Consider the following 27,245-nt stretch of genomic DNA (forward strand, 5'->3'; position numbering starts at 1 on the left):
ATCGTTTGACATGAGAGAGCTATATGCACTTAAGCAGCCCTGAAGGTCAAGCTCTCCTTTTTTTCCTTGAGGCCTCCAAAACCATTAGCATATTTTTTTTGCCCCAACTTTAATACAAGTGCAATAAGGAACAGGCTGATACCAACATCAAAAGCCCTTTAATCACAATGACAGACAATCCATCAAAACAGTACATCTTCTTGATTCTTAATTCATTTTCTTTCTTCCTGACCCATAGCTTCATCGGTTTCACCATTTAAACCATTTCTTCGGGGGATCTTTTGGTTTGTCTGGGTCATCCCCACCCTCATCTTTAGCAGCAGATTTGTCAGCTTTGCTGCTGTCTGCCTCCTGAGAGGCAGGAGTTGCTGTGGCAACAGGGTCCTTGGTGGCTGTAGTTTGAGTAGCCTCAGAGTCCTTGGCAACGACAGTTTCCGTGTCAACCTTAGAAGCAGTGGCCTCTGTCTCCGGGGTTACGGGGGCCGCTGCGGCCTCTGTCTCCGGGGTTACGGGGGCTGCTGTGGCGTCTGTCTCCGGGGTTATGGGGGCTTCTGACTCTTTAGCAACAGGGGCTTCTTTTACAACCTCAGCTGTTATTGGCTCAGCCTCCTTTGCAACCTCAGCTGCTATTGGCTCAGCCTCTTTTACAACCTCAGATGCTATTGGCTCAGCCTCCTTTACAACCTCAGTTGATATTGGCTCAGCCTCCTTTACAACCTCAGCCGCTATTGGCTCTGCCTCCTTTGCTGCCTCAGCCACTATTGGCTCAGCCTCCTTTGCAACCTCAGCCACTATTGGCTTAGCCTCCTTTGCAACCTCAGCTACTATTGGCTCAGCCTCCTTTGCTGCTTCAGCCGCTATTGGCTCAGCCTCCTTTGCGGCCTCAGCAACTATTGGCTCAGCCTCTTTTACAACCTCAGCTACTATTGGCTCAGACTCCTTTGCAACCTCAGCTGCTATTGGCTCAGCCTCCTTTGCGACCTCAGCTGCTATTGGCTCAGCCTCCTTTACGACCTCAGCTGCTATTGGCTCAGCCTCCTTTGCGGCCTCAGCTACTATTGGCTCAGCCTCCTTTGCGACCTCAGCTGCTATTGGCACAGCCTCCTTTACGACCTCAGCTGCTATTGGCTCAGCCTCCTTTGCGGCTTCAGCTACTATTGGCTCAGCCTCCTTTGCAACCTCAGCTGCTATTGGCTCAGCCTCCTTTGCAACCTCAGCTGCTATTGGGTCAGCCTCCTTTGCAACCTCAGCTGCTATTGGCTCAGCCTCTTTTACGACCTCAGCTACTACTGGCTCAGCCTCCTTTGCGGCCTCAGCTACTATTGGCTCAGCCTCCTTCGCAACCTCAGCTGCTATTGGCTCAGCCTCCTTTGCAACCTCAGTTGCTATTGGCTCAGCCTCAGCGACAACGGCATCAGCTTCCTTGGTTACTGCTGTGGCCTCCATCTCCTGGGCAGCATCAACTTTGATGATGGGGGCCGCATCTACCAGTGTTTCAGCCTCCCTGACCTCCGCCGTCACATCCACCTCCACCAGCTTCACTTCAGGCACCACAGCCTCCTGGACAGCAGATGCAGCCGCAGGCTCCTCTTGCACCATCTTGACGGCCTCCAACTCCTGGACCAACGGGGCAGCAGACCCCGTCTCCGCGACGGTCTCGACCACCTCAGCCGGAGCCGCGGCCTCGGCCACAGCAGGAGCAGCAGCTTCTCTAACCAGGGCGGCTGCCTCTTCAATGATGGCTGCTGCCTGGACCTCCTGTGCCGGCTCAGCTGCCGCTGCTGCCTGGGCACTGGAGATCATCGCCTCCACGACTGGGAGCACTTCCTGGATGAGCGGGGCTGAAGCCTGGGCCAATGGGACGGCCGCTTGGGCCAGCGGAGCGGCTTCCAGAACCGCCGTGAAGCCAATGGCGCCCTCTCCCTTGGGGATCACGATGCCGGTTTTTCTACTTTCGCCACCGCCTTCCATATGCAGCCAGTCCATTTTCTGGGCATGCTGCTTGATGGCATCTTCGACTCTAGAATCGATCATGGCTTCGGTCAAGACACCGTCTTCAGAAGAGTATGCAGCAGCCTTACGGAGAAGAGATGGAAGAGAAGTTACCTTGTGGTATCTAGATTTTTTTTTTAAACACAGATTTTCTTTCAGAACGTGTTTTATTAAGAGTCAAAGGTTAATTAAAAAAAAGCCGTAGGTCTTGTAAGCTTACCTGCCAGGCCACGCCCAGCTTGGAAATCTCACGTCCAGACATGCCCACTGCACGCGCCGCAATGTCAGAACACTTCTGTCCGTAATCAAACTGGGCCAACTTCAACCTCCTGTAGAGCAGATCAAACACGGCAAGCTCTGCATCAGACTGGCGTTCAAAAACAATCCACACCCTGTTTGTTTACTGCAACCCCCTGTTGACAAGTCTCGTTTAACACCTGTATAACAGGGATATTTCTTGACTTTCAAGTCACAACTTTGAACAAGTCACATTAAAGGAGCTTGTATTATCAAAGTAGCCTCTGTAGAATTCAGATTTTGGCTCCTAACAATCACGCAAATAGAGGGAGGCACAAAGAGGAACTCCAGACCTCAGAACACAGGAGTATACTCACTGTCTGCCTACAGTGGCTGGCCCCAGTACAAATTTGTCAAAGTACAGACGGACCAGTCTCTCCCTCTCCTCCAGTCCAGGGAGGGCGAAGTTTACAATCTCATCAATCCGGTCGTTTATTGCCCAGTCAAACTGCTCCGGCTGGTTACTCGCCAACACCAGCATAAACCTGGAGAGGTAAAATAGGTTTATTTAAAAGGCAGTCAATGACCTTCTCAGTCAAAGCGATGACCTTTTCACGCTTGACAGCGCATATTGAATAATACAGAGACGAGGGCTGTTCCTAACTTGTTACTCTGTTCTCCGGTGCGGTAAAGGAATGCGTTCAAGGTGGCTCTGAGGTCCTCGCTGATTTTCTCCTGGAAACCCCCCCAAAAAAACACAATTATAATAATGTAACCTGCAACTGAGGCTGAGCCTAAAGCAGCAGAAATATAAAACAGCAAATAAATAATGTATGAGCAAATTAGCTAACTGTTAGCTGTAAATACAAACTGCCAACTGTCGTTGAACTCACAGTGGATCGTTTACGCAGGAATGCATCGGCTTCATCTACGAACAGCAGGACGCTACAATGATCAAGATGATGAAGGAGAAAGAGAGTTATTTGTCGTTAACATCATAGCAGTTGCTAGGAGACATTCCGGAACAAAGTCTAATAATGAGGCACATGTTATCCTGCTGAGAGATGGGAGTCATACCAATTATCTACTTTAAAACATTTGTATTCACCTGTTTCTTAGCAGGTAGCGCCAGATGACACCAAAATCTAAGATTTATCATCTGTGTCTTACATTTAGTAATTTAGCACATGCTCTTATCCAGAGCGACTTACAGTAAGTACAGGGACATTCCCCCCGAGACAAGTAGGGTGAAGTGCCTTGCCCAAGGACACAACATAATTTGGCACGGCCAGGAATCGCACCAGCAACCTTCTGATTACTAGCCTGATTCCCTAACGGCTCAGCCACCTTATTCCTTAAACCTTAACCTATGAACCCTGCGACAAAGGGGAAGTGCTGAGTAAAGTAGAGGGATCCTTACCCGCGCCTGCTTGTTCCAGCCCAGTCAAAGACCTTGTGCATGGCCGTCACCCCATCACGGCCCATGGGAGCTACGTCTCCTCCTGTCATGATGGCAAAGTCCATCCCAGAATGGAGAGCCAGTTTCTGCAGGGTGACAGATCATCGAGTCAGGAAGTAACAGAACAGCACAATGTCTTCCTTTTGACTCCAGACGATAATGATACCGCAAATGTATCCAACGGCCCTCATCATCTTCCCTAACTGTCATGTCCAACTCTACTTTAATGGCCAATTCTACTGTAGGTCATGGACTATGTTCTCCCTCGTGTTACTGAGAATGGATTGGTATACCTTGGCAAAGAGTGTCTTGCCTGTCCCAGGTGGTCCGTACATCAGGATGTTCCTGTACAGGCCCTTGTTCTGCCTGGTGTTACGAGTGGCGATGGCAATGTCTCTCACGCGCTCCTCCAGAGAAGGCTACGCAAGGGACAAGCAGAACACAGCAGACAAGAAGAGATATTGTATTATTTTATTTGTGCTTTTTAATAATTATGTGATTTCCACTGTACTGTCCTGTCTGCAGTGTTGAATGTATCTGTTTTCACGCTCTTGGTGCAGAGCAAATTCCCCTCGGGGCAATAAAGGTTTTCATTCATTCATGGTGGATAAGGGGATGAAAACAGCAAATGGATTTCTCAACAGTGATTAAAAAATGTTATGATTTAGCCTTTCTAAGAAGACGTCATTGTTTTGTCGTTGCAGCTTTTAGATGGGTTGTATGTGGAACAGTACTCACACTGAGAACCACTCCCTCCAGGGCATCCTGTGGTCTGCTCCTTAGACGCTTTGTCGTCTGATGTAGGACAAGTCAAAGGTTAGGTTTGGTTTTTAATCTTTGTCCAGTGGACAACATAAAGCCGTTTGAGTACTAAACATTCGTTTTTGAAGTTAAAAACTTGGGATAAAAGCGTCAGTTAAATGAATAAAATGTAAAACAGTTCACCTTTATAGGGTGCTTGATGGCCTCTCCAACAGTGATCCTGGAGGTCTCTCTGACTAGGGAGGGCTTTCCCAGACGGGCCTCGATGTAGCGTCCAGCCACTCCGGTGGCGTTCCTGGCAGAGTACACGCCAACTGCCAGCAGGGTAAAGCCAGCCACCTGCACAGAGATTCAGAAAACACGTGTATAACTTGATGAGTGAGTACTTGGTGAGGAAAAATAGAGAAAAGAATATTCCCTTTTCAAATCAAAATCTGAATGTGTTTTATTTGCCATGAAAGTTTGCACAGACAAGGAATTTGCTTTGGTAGGAAGGTGCATACATTAAACACATTTAACTATTAACCAATAACTATTTCTAAGGGTACATAACTAGCAATAACTAAGTGGAATTTGAATGAAGTAAAATGTACAATAAAATATAAAATATTCAAGTCTTTGTCTTAACTTTATTGACACCTTTGGGAGTCCCAATAAATGTTTCAAGGTGAGGTGTGAGCAGACAGGGATTAACTTATTACCGTGGCGGTGAGTTTGTCCCAGTCGGATACGAAGCCCATGAATCCTTCCCCAAACACTGCTCCTGCAGTCCTGCCATGAACAAAACATAATTATCACACTCACTGCTTCCATTATGATCTCAAATGAACAAGGACAGCCATGTGATCAGATGCCTGAACCAGTAGAACTACAGCCAGCCAACAGCACCACCAAGGACACTTAGTTTTCTAACTTTATTTAAATGCCCACTAAGAAGAGGCTAGTGCAAATGAAACCCGTCTCAGATCTTGTCAACTCCATAATGCATGGACCGATGTTTATCAAACTATCAGTGCTTCTATTTTAATATCCACTTTCCTCCAAGAATTATATGAAGATTATATTATTGAGTACTCGCCCCAAACAGACTGTGAAAATAAGTTGCAATATGACCAACAAAATAGCAAAAGATTAGCCTTACGATTCTAGTGATATCCAGCTAACGACAAAATCTTACAGCCAGCGTCTTGTTTATGATTAAGCTCACTTTATGGACTCCAGAACCGTCTGTCTGTGTTCTGCTGCTTTCAGACGGATCTGTTCTCGGATCAGGTCTGCGTTCTCTCGCTCGACCTTGGCGCGAGCTTGGGCCTCTGCCTCCACGCGGAGCATCTCGTTCTTGTGCCGCAGGTCCATCTCATGCTCAATGGTGGCTGGTCGGAAAAAAGAGATTAAGTGAGCATGCACTCCTGAATAGGTATGTGTAGGGCAGTGGTTCCCAACCCTGGTCCTCAGGGCACCCCTGTCCTGCCTGTTTTAGAATGTTTCCCTGCTCCAACACACAGGATTCAAATGAATGGTTATAAGCAAGCTTCTGCAGAGCTGGATAACGACCCATTCATTTGAATCAGGTGTGTTGGAGCAGGGAAACATCTAAAACAGGCAGGACAGGGTGCCCTGAGGACCAGGGTTGGGAACCACAGGTTTAGGGTGACAGCAGTATTAGCACAGTACATACAGTACGAATCATCTGGATGGGAGCTATGACAACGTTGTGAGGAAAAATGACTGATGTCATCGCCCATCTTTGTTCACCTCACCTTTCCTCATGGCCTCCTGCTTCATGACAGACTCCTCTTGTTTGCGCAAGTTCTCCTCATTGAGGATTTGCTGCAGATAAACGTAGGCTATTACACATCCAATACGGATTGACAGACTAGAGCACTACCACTACCAGCATGCAATTGCAGGTCATTGGGTCAAAGTTCAAATTTAGTCAGCAAGCGGATTAGTAAAGGGATGTTACCACAATGAAAAAATGTACAAGTGCTTACCTGTTGCCTGAGTTGATCATCATATCTCTGTCTGGCAAGTTTGTCTTGGTATTGTGCCCTCTAGAGGTAACAGTAGAGCATTTGACACATGTCAGAAGGACATTTAACACAATAAAATAACATTTCAATAACTGGTCTAAATAAACATACAGAGAGAGAGAGAGCGCGAGAGAGAGAAAAAGACAAAGAGAGAGGATACCTGGTGTTCAGACTGTTAACACAAGAACTTCCATACCGCTTGGTTTTGTTTCGTCTCTTCATTGAGGGTTTTCCGCCTCTCTTCCCCCTGCAGGCGTATCTGCTCCCCCTTCAGTTGCTCCAAGGCAGCCTCATACTCCTACACAAGGGAGGGCAGAGGCTGTGGGGCATGTGTGGAACTTTCACAGAGAATTCTTATTATCTCTGAGTCCAAAGCCGACCACTCTAACACGGAACCTTCCGGTCGGAATCAGTATGGGCACTGAAAACTCTAGAGTCTTGCGATATAGAATGTGGTTGGAGGTGAACACTTGTTTGAAGGTGTTGTTCATAGGATTTAAACATGTTTGGAAGAATCCCACCAACCTTCACTCTACTCTGATGTTCCAACTGTACAGACTGCTCTTGCATACGAGCAAGATCCAGTGCTTCTTTTGCATGGCCTACAGAGTTGAGGTAGAAACACAGTTAAGACCGTCCTTAACTTCATATATTCTACATATTTCCAACAATTTATAAAATTATGAACACACTATACACATAAATTCATAACTGAATACACACTCAATGGGGTATTTTACTTTGAGAAACACTATTGGATCATTTCACGTTGTTGACCTTTGAACCTTGTTCTTCGCCAGTAGGCCTATGCATAACGATGTACACATACACATATAGGACAGTATGTGCCATGCAAGCACCACACACGTTCATTGGCTAAATATATACTGCCCCGTGTGGGCAACACAAACAGAGACACACATGAACATTTCAACACACAAGGCCTTGTGATCTGATCCCTGAACCAGAACTACAGCCGACTCTCACTACCACCAGGGACACTTTGTTCCCTTCTTTATCGACACGCCCCCCAAAAAGAGCCTGGTTCAAATGACACCTGTCTTTGTAGTGTCAACCTCAGTTTACACGGATAGTGTGTAATAAACTAAACCGTATGCACGGATGCATTGTTGCAAAGCGCATGATTAATTGTCTAAATATGCTTTTTTATACAATGACTGATCATAGTATATGCAACTGTTGCAACATCTGATCCTAAACTATAAGCCGTGCAAAAATCCTGGCAACTTTAAGTATTATAGGCCTACAGATCGATGTCCTTACTACATCATTATTAAAACAATACCTACGTGATTTATCAAGGTCTCTTGCTGCCTTAGCTGCTCGTTCAAGTCCAGTTGGGTCGAAGTTACTCCATTTGTCCTTCGGCTTATCTCCTCCCGAACCCCCCGAACCCCCTTCGGCCGGGGTGGACGCCGTTTGGTCGTCCGTCGGGGGAGTACCGGATCCTTTTCCCCAGCCAAAGAGCCACGACATGTTTGCTCAATGGAGTATTTTTGCCCCTCGTGCTGTTTCGGTGGTCTGAGGGTCCTGAGTTTCTTAGAAAATTCCTCCTCTCCTTCTGCACACTATAGCTATACACACCTTCATTCAGCCACGCGTTGGGAGCGACTCACCACGCAAGCGCAATACATTGTGGGGCGGGGTTTGGAATTAAACTGTAAATGTATTGGTTTACGTAGGCAAACTCTTCGACGCCACTGTAGGCTACGCTTTTATTGTTAGTTTTTGTTGAATCTAATTCTGTATAGTGTAAGAACTATTTACACTGTATAATAATCTGTAAAGTGCATGAGGTGCATCATGACATGACTGAAAACAAGGACTTGGCATACTCTTCAAAACCCGATGCCAAACAATCCACAAACTTCTACTGTAACAGTTCCTTTGTCTATACAATAGCTTAACAACACATTACAAATCTCATAATTAGAGCATCCATGTAGGCTATTCAATATACGCAAAACACCCATCAGTAAATTGATCTCTCGTAATTTCGGAGTCTGCTGTACTACAGTACTGTGTACCACAGTGTATTAAGAACAGGGACATATCATAGATAAATAATTGTCACCAAAATAGTCAAGTAGTAGAATTAAACTGAATTTGTTGGGATTGGATATAGATCTATAGATCTATAGCCTATAGGCTATCATCAACTTTATCATTAGTCGCCTTTTGTCTGTCTGGTAATTTGAAATCAAATGTTGTCAAAGTTCAATCTAATCTACACAATAACCGCCCAACCTTTAAGCAATGAGCGTTGTACAAGAGGTCATTATATAATACCCTCTATGTACTCCATGGGGTTTGGTAACCTTTTGAAGGGAGCGTGAGACTGACGTCAAAATATCAACGTCTAGCAGGCGGGTAGGTAAAGAGACTGGAGTTTCTCGGTCTTGTAGTCAGTAAAATATCGACACGGTATCAAGAAAGATGTCGGTGGCGTGCATCTCTGTTGGAAGAAAAGCAGTTGCGTTTAAGAACGCAGGTGCGATGGTGGTAAGTAAATTTGAATTAATTCAGAGTATTATTACCATAAAACTGTATAGGATAGATCACTTTGTGCATGCTTGATTCGTGCCTGTGTTTCCATACTGTGACATAATATTGGCTTCTAGCCTAGTATATTAAATGAACTTTAAATTACTAAATTATGTGGCATATGATTGGATATTTAGACAGTCGGGTATGATAACCACTCGACTTCAGACCTCAACTCAGCATATTTGAGTTGTCAGAATGTTGCACAACTACGGCACTTTAGAAATGTACAACATATCAAGATGCTTTTTATAAAAATGTAGGCTATGTTACTGTTCTCTAATATAAATACTGAATTGAAATCAATTAACTTGATGAAGAGTAAAATGTCATAACCTAATGTGTCTACAATGTTAGTTAGGTAACTTGAAATTGTGCTGTGATGTAATTTCGAAGGGTAGTATCACCTACTTACAACTAGAGGGCGACTGAACCTTGTTATGAAATGCAGGATTGTACTCTAGAGGGCGACTGAACCTTGTTATGAAAGGCAGAACTGTACTCGTGCAGGCGTAAGATTACAAAACTAGAGAGGAGCCCTACCTTCAGTGCCACCAAATTACATAAATAAACTGTTAATATGTAGTTGTTCAGCTGTGAGCAATACATTATACAAAAATTACAAGGACTTGTAATTGAATATATCCCTAGACAGCAGAAAAAAAGACATTCAATAACAATTTTAAAAAGTTACATTTCTGATTGTTTTTGTTTATTCTCAGAGTCAATCAGAGAAAATCAATACACTGTAGGTTTACTCTGATACCTGTCCAAGGTCATTGATTCATTTTCTGTGTCTCTTTCAGATGGTGCGCTGGGCCCAGACAGCTGCAGCCCCTGCTCCTCAGCCCAGGATAAAGAAATTTCAGATCTACCGCTGGGATCCTGATACAACTGGTGATAAGCCACGCATGCAGACCTATGAGATCGACCTCAACAAGTGAGTGATATCCACAGAGGGGAAGGGGGTAAAAAAAGTCAAGAGGTCAAAGGTTGCCTGTTTGCACAAGTTCCTGTCAGTCAAATCCAGTGTTTAAGTTCTGGTTGTTTTCTCTCTGTAGCTGTGGACCTATGGTGCTGGATGCACTCATTAAAATCAAGAATGAGATGGACCCCACCCTTACTTTCCGGCGTTCCTGCAGAGAAGGTATTAATACAGAGAGATGGTCCGATGTAATCATTAATCATTTAATACTTAATCACTTAATCATTTTTGAACACATCAAATAATACGTTACATATTACTGTGATGTTATTGAAGCATTTGTGGCACACAAATATGCGAATTAATCTATCTATACGGTGGTATTACCAGTTTTAATAATGCTGCATATTTTATGTTTAGGTATCTGTGGTTCATGTGCCATGAACATCAATGGAGGCAACACACTGGCTTGCCTGAACAAAATAGACTCCAACACAAGCAAAGCAACCAAAATCTACCCCCTTCCACACATGTATGTCGTCAAAGACCTGGTGCCGGTGAGTGGGGATGTTGATATTAGATGAATAAAGAAAATCATTATATTCTATTAATGTATTAAGAAACAAAATGTAAAATGATCACAGTTATGTTCAGTCATATGATATAATATATCTGAATACCTCATGGACTTTATGTGTGTGTGTGTGTGATTTACCTCAGGACATGAGTAACTTCTATGCGCAGTACAAATCCATCGAGCCCTTCCTGAAGAAGAAGGACGAATCACAGGAGGGCAAGGAGCAGTATCACCAAACAGTAGAAGACAGGCAAAAACTGGTTAGTTTAAATAATCCTCTTCTTTGCGTCTGTGTTATGTTTCTACACTTAACAAATGAATAACCATGCAGGAGAATATTGTTCACAAACTCTTTACTGATACTTTTTGGTTATAGACAGGATCACTCCAAGCATCACTGTAAACGGTATCAATACGCGGCTCTATAATAAAACATAGTGCCGCATTACTACACATAATATAGTTCCTGTAACAAGTAGTTCCTTGAATATTACAGTCTGACAACAGGAACACACACGATGAAAGGCTCAATATGATCCAAAGCTAAAAGGATTTCTACATGTCTGTTCTTCTATCCTCTATGAAACAGGACGGCCTGTATGAGTGTATTCTATGTGCCTGCTGTAGCACTAGCTGCCCCAGCTACTGGTGGAACGGTGACAAATACCTAGGACCTGCTGTACTCATGCAGGTGTGTATTTGTCCGTTAACCTTCACAATCATTCTCGAAACTTACTAATAAGTGTTATTTAAATGGTTGACAATTTAATAAATGATCGTACGTTTGATAGAAAACTGTTTGACTGTGGTGATTATGATGAGGGTTTTTTTTTGTAAATGGCGTCTCCTAATCTGTTCGTACCTAAACAGGCGTATCGTTGGATGATCGACTCTCGTGATGAGTTCACGGAGGAGCGTCTGTCCAAGCTGCAGGACCCCTTCTCCCTCTACCGCTGTCACACCATTATGAACTGCACTAAGACCTGCCCTAAGGTACACACACACACACAGACACAGACCTGCCCTAAGGCTACACACACACACACACACACACGCACACACCCAGACCTGCCCTAAGGTACACACACACACACACAGACACAGACCTGCCCTATGGTACACACACACACACACGCACACACCCAGACCTGCCTTAAGGTACACACACACACACACACACACACACGCACACACCTAGACCTGTCCTGAGGTACACACACACAAATACCTGCCCTAAGGTACACACACGCATACTCAGACATGCCACTGTAAACATTTGAGTGATTTCAAAACCTGCAAACTGGGTAAATACAAAATATAATAGTCAGGTATCACTGGTTGCATCATGGTCAATCATTATTTAACCTGCCGTCTGTTTTTTTCTTTCTAAAGGGACTTAACCCAGGAAAAGCTATTGCAGAGATCAAGAAAATGATGGCGACCTACAAGGAGAAGAAGTCAGCTAACTTGTGAACGCTGTCAACATCCACCTCAAATTTCTAACTTAACTCTTAAATTACATATAAATATTTTAGGCCATACTCAAACTTTCATTGCACACTTGCCTTTTAAGTCAAGTACATGTAATATTGACGTACAAGTACAAAAATATACACAAAATAAATGAGTTGTGTTGTCACAAACATCATGCCTGTCGTGGAAATGGGCCCAACCCAGTTGTACAGGAACCTTTATGCATGTTAGAGTGGATGTGTACAGCACAGATAGCTAACATGGTATGGAGGGAGTAGAAGAGAAGGAAAGGGGCTGTGATCATAAGAAATAACACACAGTGTTTGATGATGTTTGATTGCTAAATGAAGTACCACATCCTTACGGTTACATGATGGTAAGCACCTGGACCACCATAAAATGTTTGTTTGCTCAGTGGATGCCTTGTGTGGCATTGATAATGCTGGAGGACGATGGACAAAATATGATTTAACTTGTAAATATTATTTATGTGCATATCAATTAATTATGTGAAATAGCAAATGCAGCATTGTTTTTGTTTAATTTAAACAAGTCAATGTCAATAAAAAAAAAAAAGTGAACTGTGTAACATTTTCTGTGTCTTGCCAAATGTATTGTAAAAAAGAGAACATAGGCTATTCTTAAGAATGTTATTAGGTTAGACCTTCAACCGCATCTGGATATTACATATTTTACTTACACAGTTTTTAAATTAACAAAAAATACCACAATATTAGCTGTGTTGACTCAATGCTTTTCAATTGAACAAACTGACCAAATTTGTTTTCGAAATTCACTGGGTTTGGAAGGGAAAATTATGATTAATTTACGCATAGATTCAAACATATCCACCTCAGTATCTGTCGCTATCTAATGAAAGTTACTAGTAATACGGGAATAGATACAAATATTCGATTAGTTACTAGTAACTAATGAATAAGTACTAGTAACTTTAAAATAGTGACTAGTACGTTTGTAGAAATACATTTTAAAACGGCTTGCCATAGTCATCTGTATGGGAATCCCAGCAAGGAGGTTAAACCATAGACGTATATTATGTCTATGGGTTAAACTGAGACATGTGACGCTTACGGCTTTCCGTAGAAATGCTGGCGCTAGTGTCACATCAAGATAAATCAGAGGTAGCGGGTTACTGCCATATGGCCATGGCCAAGCTGTGTCTATACCAGGGAGACTGGACACTTTTAGTCTGAAATGCAAAGCCAGTATTACTAAACAATGGACATAAATGGTGAGTTTCAGGAGTACAGTAATGGAAAAATCCCCTTTCAAATATGACTAGCCATAATTTTGTCAATCGGTAGGCTATATTATTGTTGTTAGCCAACTGTTAGCTGTCTGATCAGAATCTTGCAAATACTGTCGGTGTTTGTAAAATTGTATCTACATTTACAGTATCACATGTAGCTAAATTATACATATTTTTTATCTTGATGGCTACAATTCATAAAAGAACTGCTTGCTGGTTCAGCATTTCTTGCATTGTTGTCCTTGAATTCAATGTTTCTTATTTAGTGAGCTATAGATGTCTTTTTGTCAAATGACTGATCCTCTAGAACTCAGTTCTTTCAGATTTGGTAGAGTGCTGTTTGCATATCTGTCATCTTTAGCTGATAAAGGCAGCAGCGGTTGTTTCTGTTTTTGTCATGCAATGTATCAAAACCAAAAGAGCAGTCTGACTTTTAAACGCTCCTCTGGCTAGTTTTTCACGTCTAGCCAGACACAATGAGCAGAATGGCATTATTTCTCAGAACCGTCCATATGGGTCATGTGCGTGAAGAGGAGAAATAGCTCCCTGTTCGAAACATCAAAGAGGAAGAGAAATAGAGAGCAGAGAGCGAGATTTTGTGTCAGATGGAGTTGCATCGGATATTTTGCTGAGGTCAATATTTAAAGGACGGAATTTTCAGCTCAGATGACTGTCATGCACTTAGAGATTCAGCGTTTCCATTTCCTATAGTTACAAATCAATGGTAAGTGATCCAGACAAGAATGACACACAAAATGTACTTGTAAACTGTTGTATAATACACACATTCACAAAATAAACTTTTCAGATTTAGGCAGTGAATGCAGATCACCTTGTTCTTGAACATGCCAAAGGCCCATTGGTGTAGATTCTAAATTGATGCAATTTTCATCACTATGACATTAAACTGCCTGTATTTCCCTTCTGAATGATGTATTGATGGTATATTGGTGTGGCATTGGTACTTGGTGTCTATGAAGTTGGAAGTTCCAAACTATCCCTGAGGCTTTAAAACATACCAAACAAAGACAAGGCTAATGCCCCCCCCCCCCCCCCCCCTCCCCTCTGTTGAAAGTTTCTCTTGTTTTAGGACTAGGCTTAATCCATGTTTGGGAAACTGGGCCTAAAATGAACTGTTTCAGATTAAACCACGGTGTAATAACAACAGGAGTTGATCAGGATGCTCTAGTCATCAGTGAAACATGTTTGTTTACATTCACATGTAGTCATTTAGCAGACGCTCTTATCCAGAGCGACTTACAGGAGTACAGGGACATTTCCCCCCCGAGGCAAGTAGGGTGAAGTGCCTTGCCCAAGGACACAATGTCACATTGCACAGCCAGGAATCGAACCGGCAACCTTCTAATTAACAGCCCGACTCCCTAACCGCTCAGCCATCTGACCCCTTGTTCCAGTTGGAAAACAGATTAGTCCCATATTGCAGGGATTTCATACTTTAATGGTGTGGTGACCTGTTGCTGCAATGTTTAAAGGCCATATGCATGGTGAATTTTCTCAATTCTTTGAATCCTTGGGATTTTCATAACCCCATGTTAAGCACCTGATAAAGACTTGAGTGAGAATACAGTAGGCCTACCGTAGAGATCAGCGATTCCCAACTTGTGGAGAGGGACCTTGCCTATATGATTTGATCAGTAACATTGTTAACAACTTTTAGATACATTATAATGTACTCCATTATCTGTCAGCTTGCTTGCTAGTCGTTAATGTAAACTCAAATAAAGAATTGGTCTGCCTTATTTGTTCCCTATGGATAATAACGTTCTGCCTCGATCCAGTTGTAAAATAGTTGTTCAGAAGTGATTTTTTTTATTTTTATGTTAAGTGTTTACTGGATGCCAACGTCAAATATAGTTAGACATATTTAAATTAATTGACTCGTTTGTCAGCCAACCGAAATATTTTAAATGAGCCACAAACTTTAGCCCCACCTGCATAGATCCACATTAGGATTCGGTCAGGTGGATGCGGTGGAGATAGGTTTACAGGAAGGTAAACACAGGCGTACCCTTTTTAAGACAGGCGGCTATACCACAAGAAAAGTGAACATGAACGTCAGTTAATCCCAGTTTCGGATATAAATCAATGAATTTGCATTGACGGTAAGAAAGTGTATCTAATGACATATTATTGAAAGATGTATGTCTATCTCTAGAACAACGTTTACGTGTGTCTAATGTGCATCACCCGGAAGTTTGATTGTTCTTCAGGGATTGATAGGTTACACGTTGCACTTCCCACAAATCTAAATCCTATTGTTTAATGGGTTAGCGATATGCCTAATAAAACGATGTATTGTTATTTAATGTGCAGTTGTATACACGCTCGATTGCACCTGCAGTTTTGGGCTTAGAAGTATTTCTAATCACGATGATGTTCCAAAGGTTTTGTGGAGGAGCCTCGGAGTGGACTTCCCACTCCGTGTCCTATAGACCCCCACCACCGCCCTGAGTCACACATGGTAGGTATGAAGTAGGAACATCAACAATAAGTTTTGATACCCTGATGAAGACAATTTTTGTAGGTTTATTTTAGGCTCTGAAGGAATTGTTTATTTGGATCCTGCCATGATAATAAAGGCATTTAAATTATTTTTTAACGAGTGCCTTGGAGTATTTTGTAACTCAGTAGGCTGCCTACTAAATTATTGTAGCCTGTATTGCTTTGTATTTACGAGCAAAATTATTTTGGGAATAATACACTTTATAAAACTGTATTTCATGAAATCACAGACTGATTATGAATCTCTTTCCCAGAATGTTCAGGGCTACAGGTGGGTGCGCTGGCGTGTCTGGCTGTGCCGTTTCGGGGCCTTGTTGTCGCTCGGCCTGCTCCTGCTCGTGTTTCGATGGCGCCCGCGCTTAAGTGTCCGCTGCCGTTGCCACTCCTGCCCACTAGCCATGGCAGACATTCTTCTTTTAAAGGTAAGCAGATAGCCAAAGAAATGAGTTAAATATGAGTTAATGTGTGTGCTTATGCAGCTTTTGCAGTTACTGTGCAAGGAGACTAGGCAATTGTTAATTTTGTATTCTTGTGTTTCTTTTTCTCAGGACAGTTTTGGCCAACAATATGTGGTGAAGGTTCTCACAGAAGAGATGGAGGAGGGCAGGTTGGCAGTGTATACTAATTTGTAGCATTGTAGCACTTTCACACATTCTTAACCATACCATAAGAGTCAGAACTGCAAAGACTTGTAAAAAGAAATTAACAGGAACACTACACTTCCTTGTGGCTCTTGTTCTGTTTTCCTAGAACACACAATTGTATAGTGTTTTTCACTTTTATAAAATTCTCGCCTTGCAGTATGGAGCAAGCCGGGGGAGAGATGGAGGACAATGAATGGAGAGATAATGTGCAGTTACACAAAGAAGAGGTGAGACAATGTGCCGTATCAGTTCAGGCAGGAGTAGGGATCAGCTCAGATCTAATATGACCTAATGTGTCCTTTGCTCTTTGGCTGTTTGCTTGCTGTCTTTTAGAAAGTGCTGCTGCGATACTACCTGTTTGAGGGTCTACGGTATATCTGGGTGGCCAGAAAAGGAGCTTTCTGCCGGGTTAGGTGGGTTGATGATGGATGGACTAAAACTGGAAGTTCCCTGATGATACTTGTTTGAATAGAATATGTGCTACAGACTACCCAAAGTATGGTATGTTGTGCTTTTAACTCGATAACCAAGCAAATCTAGTCATGCGCCCAGAAGGGCTCGCAACTTACTTTTTTCCTCACTGTCCCAGTACCGGCTTAAAGTGCAAAATTAACCGGCCCAAGGTATTCAAAAAATACGTTTCTAAAAGTAAAAAAAAACAGTTTGGAAGAAAGTTTCAAAATGTTCCTATATATTTTTGAATATTTTATTGTCCATCGTTCCTCAGTCATCCTAAAGTCTGTGTTGAACTATCCCAGACATATAGTCTGTGTGGAACTGTCCCAAACATCTTTTCATTTTCCCCGGGACGATGGGACGCTGTTAATTTCAAGCCCTGGCGCCCAATTAACCTCATGTGTCAGTGGCTTGCTGCCTCTTATTTACAATAACAGCATGATTTGAAAGAATGCTCCGAAGTTTCTGAGTCTCTCCTCCTTTTCAGTGTCCTCAATGAGGACTGGTCATGTGGTGACCTTCACCGTTACCAGGAGGGTCTAAGTCGCCTGGAGCAGAGCTCGAGGTAGGGTTGACCCACCTTACCCTACCCTACTCCTCCTCATTTTTCTTCTCCCCCTGTTATCATCCATTGTTTAACTCCTACAGCCTCTTACTTTTACAGGCGTAAGGTCTATGGCTCTAACCTAATAGATGTACCTGTGAAGTCTTATCTGCAACTGCTGTTTGAGGAGGTGAGTGGAATTCAGTCAGATGTGCTAATAACATGTGGAAGAGGTGTAGTGGTGACGTGTAGTTATATTTCCATTTATATATAATCATGTTTTATCCCCTATATATTTATTTTGTAAATCTACATGCGACAGAAGTAGGGACACCTTCTTATGCTGTACATGCCTTTCTTTTATTGTGTCCCTCTGTTGATCTGTCTAGGTCCTCAACCCATTCTACATGTTCCAAGTGTTCAGTGTCACCCTATGGATGATAGACCAATACTATTACTACGCCGTCTGCATACTATTCATCTCCTTAGTGTCAATCAGTATCTCTCTCTATGAGATTCGCAGGGTAAGAGACAGTCAACTATGTATTTCCTACAACCACCTAATTCATTTGTGTGACTGCTGTGTGACTGCTTAAAAGGTCAAATAAAAAAAAAAAAAGTTTAATCTCCATTCCCTATTTTCTGATAGACGTGACACAGTCCGGTGCGTGATCTGTTTCAAGTCTGTTTTTGTTTCTCTCTCAGCAAAGCAGCACTCTCCGCAGCATGGCCCGCCTGATAAGCAACGTCACCGTGCGCAGAGGCCTCGGAGGTGAGTCACGCTCTTCTCACTCAATCTTTTGTTTACACTCTTCCTTCTCCACCCCAAGAGTCCACACAGCCAGTCAGGGTAGATGCTCACAGGGGAGGATGTGGGTTTCCAGAGACACGAGACGGAGCCTGATGAGTGTAATTATTTTCCTTCCAGCGGAGGAGGAGAGCGTGAGTTCGCTGGAGCTGGTCCCAGGGGACTGTCTGGTGATCCCCCGGGAGGGGCTGGTGCTGCCCTGTGATGCTGCCCTGCTGACAGGGGAGTGCCTGGTCAATGAGAGCATGCTTACAGGTGATGCAGACCATGGCATGCAGAGTATGATTGGTTATGATGATCATACGCAGTATGTTGGTCATGCAGGATATGATCATACGCAGTTTGTTGGTCATGCAGAATATGAATATACGCAGTATGTTGGCCATGCAGAATATGAATATACGCAGTATGTTGGCCATGCAGAATATGAATATACGCAGTATGTTGGTCATGCAGAATATGATCAGACGCAGTATGTTGGCCATGCAGAATATGATCAGACGCAGTATGTTGGTCATGCAGAATATGATAATACGCAGTATGTTGGCCATGCAGAATATGATCATTCACAGTATGTTGGTCATGCAAGATATGATCATACGCAGTTTGTTGGCCATGCAGAATATGATCATTCACAGTATGTTGGTCATGCAGAATATGATCATTCACAGTATGTTGGTCATGCAGGATATATTCGGCCATGCACAGTAATCATTGGTTATAGTGCAGATATTTTGACCTGACATAGTAGGATGAGGGGAAACATTTCTTTACTGACTCGTGTGTCCAATCACATCAGTGTAACTGATGTGACAAGTTAACTGAGACCAATATCTGCAATCCAAACTCACAAAATTCTCACATGATATTCCCAACCTAGTCTTTTACTCACAACTGTTCATCCACTTCCTCAATGGAGGGGTGTTGAACAGACCTCCTCTCACGCCCTCCCCCTCCCCCCTGTGTGTCCAGGTGAGGGTGTTCCTGTGATGAAGACAGCGCTGCCTCCTGGTGGGGGGCAGTATAACCCAGAGGCCCAGCGGAGACACACCTTGTACTGTGGTACGCAGCTCATCCAAGCCAAGGGGGCGGGGCCAGGTGGAGGAGGGGTCAACGCTGTTGTTACAAACACAGGTAAGGTGTCTTATTTAGGTGGACTGTACCTAGATTACTTGTACTGTATATGAGAAATTGCGTTCAGACACAAGTTAAAATTTGAGTTCCGAAGGGAACATTTTGGTTCAATTTTTTTATTTATAATTGTGGTTGACAGTTAAGTGTGAGTGTCTGCCTACTGTTTGCTCTCTGTTCATCTTGATTGTGTTTGTACTTTAGGGTTCTTCACAGCGAAGGGTGACCTAGTAAGCTCCATCCTGTACCCACAGCCAATCAACTTTCACTTCTACAAAGATGCCTCCAAGTTCCTGCTCATCCTGGGGATTGTGGGTAAGAACTGACATGGAAGGACAAGGGGAAGATGAGGGTTATTCGTTTAGTCATGTGATCCAAAGTCTGTCTTAGAGTTTTTTTATAAACTGCTGATGAGCATGGCCGTCTTTGATGACTCACAAACTTGAATTACTAACTTTAAAGTAAACTTTCATATTGTTCTGTTTCAGCACTGATGGGCACTATATACAGCTCTGTGGTCCTAAGCAGAACCAATGTAAGTCTAATTATTTGCCATAAAGTTTTATTTGATGAAATGGTCTGACAGCTTTTATTATTTGTATATATGCTTGATTTAAAAAATCTTGTTAGTCTTGAAAGCAGTGCATGGGGCTGGCCCCAGATTACATTTGTGTCTTGGTAACACCTCATACTCCCTCTGGATCCCTTTGCTCAGATGATTCTATCATTCTGTACCAGCTATTTAATAATTAGCTTTAAAAATGTCTTTTTAATCAAGTTTTCAATTTTTAATTTTATTATCTGCTCTGATTGTTATTGTATATTATGTTTTAGAATTTTTTTTGCTGTACTGTACCGCTTTGTACGGAGCCCCTAAAGGGACATGAAGAAGAAAAAAAAAATCATGAAGAAAAAAAAAAAAAAATCAGAAAGTTTCTCGTGCGCACAAGAATAATACTGTTCATAACAAAACGCTTTTGTTTAAAAATTGTATCTCGACTCGGGGTATCGCTGGCACAGTTGATGGCACTGTTGATGGTTGATCGCACAGTTTTTATTGGTGATCCAACGGCCACCAAATAATGTGGTTTTCGAGCCTCCACCTCGCCTACAAGTAACAGTGTCTGAGAAGATACTTTTTCGTGCGCACCAGAAACTTTCTCGTGCGCACCAGAAACTTTCTCGTGCGCACCAGAAAGGATCTTGTGCGCACGAGAACCTTTCAGAATTATTATTATTTTTTTTTCTTTCATGTCCCTTTAGGGGCTCCGTAGCTTTGAGTGCATGAATGGCGCATTTCCTTTATTATTTTTTTACTCTTATTATTATCATGTTAATTACACACCAAAACATTTCTTAGTATAAATATTGAGCTAAAAATAGAATCCATTTTGTGTAGGCTAAGTGGTGGGAGCGGCTGATCCGGGTCTTGGATATCGTGACCATAGTTATTCCCCCCGCCCTGCCTGCCGCCATCACCACGGGAACCATCTATGCCCAGAGGCGGCTGACGAAACAGGGGGTGTTCTGCATCAGCCCCCCGCGCATCAACATTTGCGGGAAGGTCTCCCTCTTCTGCTTCGACAAGGTGAGTCGAAACGGGACAGGCATGACTAATGTGGACGGAACGGTTCCTTTTTTTGCATTTTGTACTCCAACTTTCTCCCTTTCTCTCTCTCTCCCTTTTTCTCTCCCTCTCTCTCTCCCCCTCTCTGTTCCACGTCTTCAGACTGGCACTCTGACGGAGGAGGGTCTGGACGTGTGGGGGGTGATGGAGGGCGGAGGGGCCGGGTTCTCTGACCTGGTCCCAGACCCCCAGCTCCTTCCCCCGGGGCCCTTACTGTCTGCCCTGGCCTGCTGCCACAGTGTGGTGCTGCTTGGGGGCCAGCCGCTGGGAGACCCTTTGGAGCTCAAGATGATTGAGTCGACTGGATGGGTGAGACAAGTTCGAGATGTTAAGCTGCATAGCTGTGGGGCAGTGTTTTTCTTGGGGATCAGATGGCTGAGCGGTTAGGGAGTCAGACTTTTAATCATAAGGTTGTTGGTTCAATTCCCGGCCCTGTTAATTGACGTTGTGTCCTTGGGCAAGGCACTTCACCCTACTTGCCTCGGGGGGAATGTCCCTGTACTTACTGTAAGTCGACCTCCTCTAGAGCATCTAAGAGCATCTGCTAAATGACTAAATGTAAATGTAACCGAGTTGATACGGAAAAACGGTGTTGCTGGTCGTCTGTGGCAAATATGTTTGCTTGTGGGTAGTGTTAGCCCACAGATCTAAAGCCTTCCTCTGTTCCAGGAGTTGGAAGAGCCAGAAGGAGATGAGAAGATGTTAGAGGAGATGGGAGGTCACAGGGTGTTGGCGGTGATGAGACCACCTTCCCAGCAACTCCAGGCTGAAGCCATGGTGAGAAACATCTTTACCTTGGTGGAAACATCTTAAAGAGGCATTGTCAATGATGACTTTAAAGTACTCCCTGCCCCTCCCCACTTTCAGACTGTAAGATGGCAAAAGGTGAACATTTTAAAAGTGGGCGGTGGTGACTTTCTATACCCACAGTGCACATTGTTTAGATTCTCCTTGGGTCATCAACGACATCCTCTGTTCTTTCCTCCGTCAGTCCCTCAGCGAGACCACCGCTATTGTGCGGCGCTATCCGTTCTCATCCTCCCTCCAGAGAATGAGTGTGGTGACGGTGGCCCCAGGGGGACAAACTGGGCTGGCCTTCATCAAAGGAGCACCTGAAATGGTTGCCAGTCTGTGCCTGAGAGAAAGCGGTACGGGAGACCAGAGGAACCCTGTGGTGTTTCTGAGTTTACCGACACGTAGCCTACCACTTAATGTGTAACCTTTCCTGTTTCCTGTGTGTTTCAGTGCCCGCAGAGTTTTCAAACACGCTGCGTAAGTTTGCCAGCAATGGCTTCAGAGTGCTTGCCCTTGGATATAAAATCCTAGATCAGGAGACTAATCTGAAGACTATTAAACGGTGAGCAAAGCCAGGATGTGTTTATTGATTTCAGCTCTGCGTTTTGTTTCCGGGACTGTTTAGTTTCAACCATCATTAATGCTATTATGTGGTTGTCCACAGAGAAGAGGTAGAGAGAGACATGCAGTTCCTGGGTTTACTGGTGATGAAAAACCTGGTGAAGCCCGAGAGTGCAGAGGTCATCAAAACTCTGAGACAAGCAAACCTTCGCACTGTCATGATCACAGGTATGCAAGTGAACTCTTGGCATCCAAAGGCACACACAGCTCACCTGTAGATATGAGTGGATATCTGAGTGTAGTCAAACAGCTTCAGGAGCGCTGCGTTGGTTGCTGCAGGTGACAACATTCTGACGGCCGTGAACGTGGCGGGGAGCTGTGAGATGGTGGGCTCAGACGAGAGGGTGATCTTCGTCCACGCCACCCCCCACACAGCCGAGTCAAGACCCACTCTGCGATTCCATCTTGGAGAGGGCGGGGCCACTTCTAGCCAGAACTCAGCAGAAGTCTTATCACAGGTTTGTCATCATGGTTTGTCAGACTAGAAATCATTGATTTTAATTCAGTGGTAATCAAGAGAGATTTAGGGGATTTTCAACTTAGCTTATTAGTTTTGTGGGCTTGATTGTATGGGAGGCACTGCCAGCCTCTGTGATCATCTCATCTCAGAACCTCAGTTATTTAGCTCTGATTACGTCAGTAATGGTGGGAACTTCCATTTTACAGTCATTTTCCATGAAGCTTCTGAGCTGGAATGTTGCCCCCTAGGAGACGTCCTATTTTACTGGATGCTTTTTTTGGTTGTTGCACAGGTTATAAGCTGGCATGGTCACTGGAAGGGGGAATAATTATTGTCTGATTTGTACGTGTTTGTTTCTTTCAATCATCTCTTACTCAGGGCTTGTACCAAAGTGGCATGAACTATCACATGGCCATCAATGGCAAGTCTTTCTCTGCCCTGTGTGACCATTTCCCTGAATACTTGCCAAAGGTAAACAAATTATAATAATACATCATCCATGTCTTGTGTCTTAACTGTTGTTTTTTTTTAGCTTTACAGTGTATTCTTAATGATGCACCCAGACTATTACTTTCTATTTACTATTATATTACTATAATATTCATTTATTCACATTGTAATGTGTGATTACATCCAACACATGCATTGTGTTGCTGTAGAACAGACATACAGTGATTCATAAAGATGCTGTATTGTTGTGTTATGTGTCATGACTGCAGGTGTTGATGAAGGGCACAATCTTCGCCCGGATGGCCCCTGAACAGAAGACACAGCTGGTGCAAGAGCTGCAGAAACTAAAGTAAGAGAGTGATGTCTAGTGGTATGTAGTCAGGAATGACTAACGTACCACATCAACGTCATACACATTCACACAGCAAGTAATTTAGGCACTCACAGTTGGGCACCATTGGTCTACAGTTATAGGTTACACCTACCTGCTTTATCTGGGAGTCAGATGGCTTATCGGTTAGGGAATCGGGCTATTAATCAGAAGGTTGCTGGTTAGATTCGGGGGGGGAGAAATGTCCCTGTACTTACTGTAAGTCGCTCTGGATAAGCACGTCTGCTAAATGACTAAATGTAAATCTCGGTACATGTCATCACAGTTAAAATGGGAACATGAGTTTTTCCTCATCGGAGGCAGTGATTGTACAGAGAAAAGGCATAGAAGAGTTCAAATCCCTCTCTTCTCATCCTTCCTCCTTCCCCTCCTCCATTCCCTGGTGTGCAGCTACCGCGTGGGCATGTGCGGAGACGGAGCCAATGACTGCGGGGCTCTGAGGGCGGCCGACGTGGGCGTGTCTCTGTCTGAGGCGGAGGCGTCCGTGGCCTCGCCCTTCACCTCCAAGTCTGACAACATCAGCTGTGTGCCCCTGCTCATCAGGTAACGACTCGGCAGGTCGCTACACACCTATCTTCCTAATGTTTGTGTGCTTAGTCAGATGGCTGAGCAGTTAGGGAATCGGGCTATTAATCAGGAGGTTGCCAGTTTGATTCCCGGCCATGCAAAATTACGTTGTGTACTTGGGCAAGGCACTTCACCCTACTTGCCTCGGGGGAATGCCCCTGTATGCACTGTAGTCGCTCTGGATATGAGCGTCTGCTAAATGACTAAATGTAAATGCTTATTTGGATAAACGTTCCATTAACGGCCCCCTTCTTGCTCCGGACAGGGAGGGCAGGTGCTCTCTGGTGACTTCCTTCAGTCTCTTCAAATACATGGCCTTGTACAGCCTGATTCAGTTCAGCTCTGTGCTTATCCTCTACACTGTGAGTAGCTGTGTTGTCCGTCATTCCTCGTTATTCAAATTGTCGACGTGCAATTCTGTGTGTGTGTGATGTGTGTCCACCATTGTGTCCATTCAGGTGAAAACCAACCTGGGCGAGTTGCAGTTCCTATTTGTCGACCTGTTCCTGGTGACTCTGCTGGCGATCGTGATGGGTCAAGGCGGGCCCAGCTCTGAGCTGCATTCCCAGAGGCCTCCAGCTCGCCTGCTAGCGATGCCCGTTCTGGCGAGCCTGTTTCTGCACACCTGCCTGCTCATCCTGGGTCAGCTGGGGGCTCTGTTCATCACCACCTCCCAGGACTGGTACGACCTGAAGTGCTTGTTTTAGCAGGAACATTCTTGTTAAAATTCCTACCCTGGCACTTGAATTAGCGTTTGAACTTTTGTAATCATTATTTTTTCCCCCAATGGCTCTCGTACAAAGATCTAAAGACAGCTCATCTGTATGATCCAGTTAATGTAACAATTGCATGCACTATTCCTTATTTTTTTTTAGGTTTGTTCCTCTCAATTCAACAAAAGCAGGGGCAGATAATTTACCCAACATGGAGGATACAAGTGTGTTTGCCTTGTCAGGCTACCAGTACATCATCATGGCTGTGGTTGTGACCAAAGGCTACCCATACAAGAAACCTCTGTATTACAATGGTGAGAGTTTCTACAAACTTGTTTAAATGGTCTTAAAGCTATTCAGTGTTTCTCACAGAATGTAATTATAATTGTGGCAGTAGGCAGGGGCAGAGTCAGATGTCTTAGTATTTGTCAGATGTGAGTGTATAGTGTCTTTAACAAATAATGCGAGCACGCCGCGTGCGATAAAGGTCTTTGCATTAATTTGAGCGCTAAATCGTTTTTATAAACGTTACGTTGCCGATTGTATTTAACTATGAATATAATTGTATTTAACTTGAAATTATCTATTTTGGACACATTTGTGCAAAGAATCTGGATAAAGGTACAACCTACTGACACATTGTGGGGGGTTTCTTCTTTTTCAGTGGTCTTCTTCTTTCTAATCCTCCTCTTGTTCGCCCTGATGAACTGGCTAGTCTTGTACCCCCCTCTGGCTATTCAAAATAAACTTCAGCTGTATGATTTCCGGGACATCAATTTCAAACTTCTACTGGTTGCCGTGGCTGCGCTGAACTTCTTCACCTGCTTCGTCCTGGAGGTATCTATGCCAACAAATCACTCTTACCCGATTGAATATTTAAGACATCGATTCAGGCTCCAAGGCCCAGTTTCCCAGGCATGGATTCAGCCTTGTCCTAGACAAAAAAAAACATTTTCAATGGAGATCTTCATTGAATTTATCTTAATTTACGACTAGGCTTAATCCATGTCTGGGGAAACTGGGCCTAGTCCATCCAATTATGTGAAATGCTTACTTTCAAATAAAATCAGTGTTCCACTGGCTTTTCTGTCACAGGTGCTGATAGACACAGGGCTGGTCAGCTGTCTGCGCGTGGTCAGAAGGAACCGCGAGTCCAAGAAACTGTATAAGCGTCTGGACGTTACGCTTTCAGAGTCTCCGTCCTGGCCCCCCCTGAACCAATCTCTATCCTCACCCCAGTGCACAGTGATTGGCCTGAGCTAGCACCTTGCCTCTAATTGGACAATTGTCTTACCAGCCATAGTGCCACGGGTCTTTAAACCCCGCCCACAAGGCTTGTGGACCAAACCAAAACTGTACTATATGTATATTTACGGACAATGTGCAGTATTGTACCACTCTCTGTAACAGTGCAATCATGTGTTGAAATATTATTAATAAAGCCTTTTTATACATATATTGTTTTGAGATTCAAAAAGATTTGGTGCAGTGCTGCCACAAATGAAAGGGCAAGTCAATATTCGGGAACAAATGTTTCTACAGAAACTTCTAATTGTGAGTAGCAGAGTTGAACACCTTCAACAGTTACCTATTCAGTAGAGGCAAAAAAGTGTTTTACAAATCATTTTATTAAATCAGTATTTACAGGCAGTTTGAAGTTCTCGCTCAGGGCACATCAAACCCTGTAGATCTTTTCCCTACCTCCCAGCTGGCTGTGTTTGTCATTACTGAGAGGACTACAAGAATTATCTTTACAGTATTTGAGGGCTCCCATGAAGTATTCATAGTTTTTTCACTTATAGAAAACAGGTCATCCATAGGCACGAAAAAAGGAGGCACTACCTGAATTGAGCCAATTTAAAACAAGACTTATCAGTTTCTATTTCAAAGCATTTTGATACACTGTGCATGCCTTAACATGGTCAGTTATGGCTAACCCATGACCACATCCAGGCTTATTGTGACATCACACTGAGAAAACTATGAATATTCAGAGGGTAAAATGTTGTTGAACACTCCAAATGAAAAATAGATGCTTGATTAACATTACCCTAGGTCAGATTAAGATACCTATTCTGGACTGTGTGTTAAAACACATTGCTTTTGTATTTTGAGTGTCAAGTAACATCCCAGCTGAATGACCCAGAGACTTCAGACTAAACAAGACCCAAGGGAGTGGTGTTCCAACCTCTTCACAATAGTATACCATGGGTATAGCAGTG

At 43.6% G+C, this 27,245-nt stretch overlaps 3 protein-coding genes across 4 annotated transcripts; 2 read left to right on the plus strand and 1 right to left on the minus strand.

The window, feature by feature from the left end:
- Window positions 1–143: 143 nt before the first annotated feature.
- LOC124480897 (ATPase family AAA domain-containing protein 3-like) lies at window positions 144–8,110 on the minus strand. The gene is made up of 16 exons (XM_047040555.1): window positions 7,794–8,110; window positions 7,009–7,085; window positions 6,680–6,781; window positions 6,445–6,504; window positions 6,211–6,280; window positions 5,658–5,823; window positions 5,152–5,221; window positions 4,634–4,789; window positions 4,427–4,483; window positions 3,982–4,107; window positions 3,650–3,774; window positions 3,123–3,174; window positions 2,894–2,964; window positions 2,607–2,774; window positions 2,213–2,321; window positions 144–2,076 (listed from the first exon to the last, which is right to left on the minus strand). The coding sequence occupies exons 1-16, from the start codon at window positions 7,978–7,980 to the stop codon at window positions 250–252; spliced, it is 3,423 nt and encodes a 1,140-aa protein (XP_046896511.1). The 5' UTR covers window positions 7,981–8,110; the 3' UTR covers window positions 144–249.
- Window positions 8,111–8,833: 723 nt separating this feature from the next.
- LOC124480652 (succinate dehydrogenase [ubiquinone] iron-sulfur subunit, mitochondrial-like) lies at window positions 8,834–12,224 on the plus strand. The gene is made up of 8 exons (XM_047040177.1): window positions 8,834–9,006; window positions 9,855–9,988; window positions 10,110–10,195; window positions 10,394–10,530; window positions 10,694–10,810; window positions 11,140–11,241; window positions 11,421–11,543; window positions 11,943–12,224. The coding sequence occupies exons 1-8, from the start codon at window positions 8,941–8,943 to the stop codon at window positions 12,021–12,023; spliced, it is 846 nt and encodes a 281-aa protein (XP_046896133.1). The 5' UTR covers window positions 8,834–8,940; the 3' UTR covers window positions 12,024–12,224.
- A 925-nt stretch (window positions 12,225–13,149) lies between these two features.
- On the plus strand, window positions 13,150–26,886 carry atp13a2 (ATPase cation transporting 13A2). 2 transcript variants are annotated; one of them, XM_047039761.1, is made up of 29 exons: window positions 13,150–13,275; window positions 15,699–15,775; window positions 16,071–16,238; window positions 16,365–16,423; window positions 16,618–16,687; window positions 16,794–16,873; window positions 17,404–17,481; window positions 17,581–17,650; window positions 17,850–17,984; window positions 18,166–18,232; window positions 18,389–18,523; window positions 19,241–19,402; window positions 19,604–19,714; window positions 19,888–19,934; window positions 20,799–20,987; window positions 21,129–21,335; window positions 21,696–21,803; window positions 22,018–22,174; window positions 22,272–22,383; window positions 22,486–22,610; window positions 22,722–22,900; window positions 23,281–23,373; window positions 23,622–23,701; window positions 24,134–24,286; window positions 24,576–24,672; window positions 24,769–24,992; window positions 25,186–25,337; window positions 25,688–25,860; window positions 26,119–26,886. In XM_047039761.1, the coding sequence occupies exons 1-29, from the start codon at window positions 13,263–13,265 to the stop codon at window positions 26,284–26,286; spliced, it is 3,489 nt and encodes a 1,162-aa protein (XP_046895717.1). In that variant the 5' UTR covers window positions 13,150–13,262; the 3' UTR covers window positions 26,287–26,886. The 2 variants fall into 2 exon arrangements, with proteins under 2 accessions (XP_046895717.1, XP_046895718.1); XM_047039762.1 differs by lacking the exon at window positions 13,150–13,275 and adding an exon at window positions 15,256–15,416.
- Window positions 26,887–27,245: the final 359 nt, after the last annotated feature.

Source organism: Hypomesus transpacificus, chromosome 18, assembly GCF_021917145.1.
Source record: "Hypomesus transpacificus isolate Combined female chromosome 18, fHypTra1, whole genome shotgun sequence".
NCBI classification, from domain to species: domain Eukaryota; kingdom Metazoa; phylum Chordata; class Actinopteri; order Osmeriformes; family Osmeridae; genus Hypomesus; species Hypomesus transpacificus.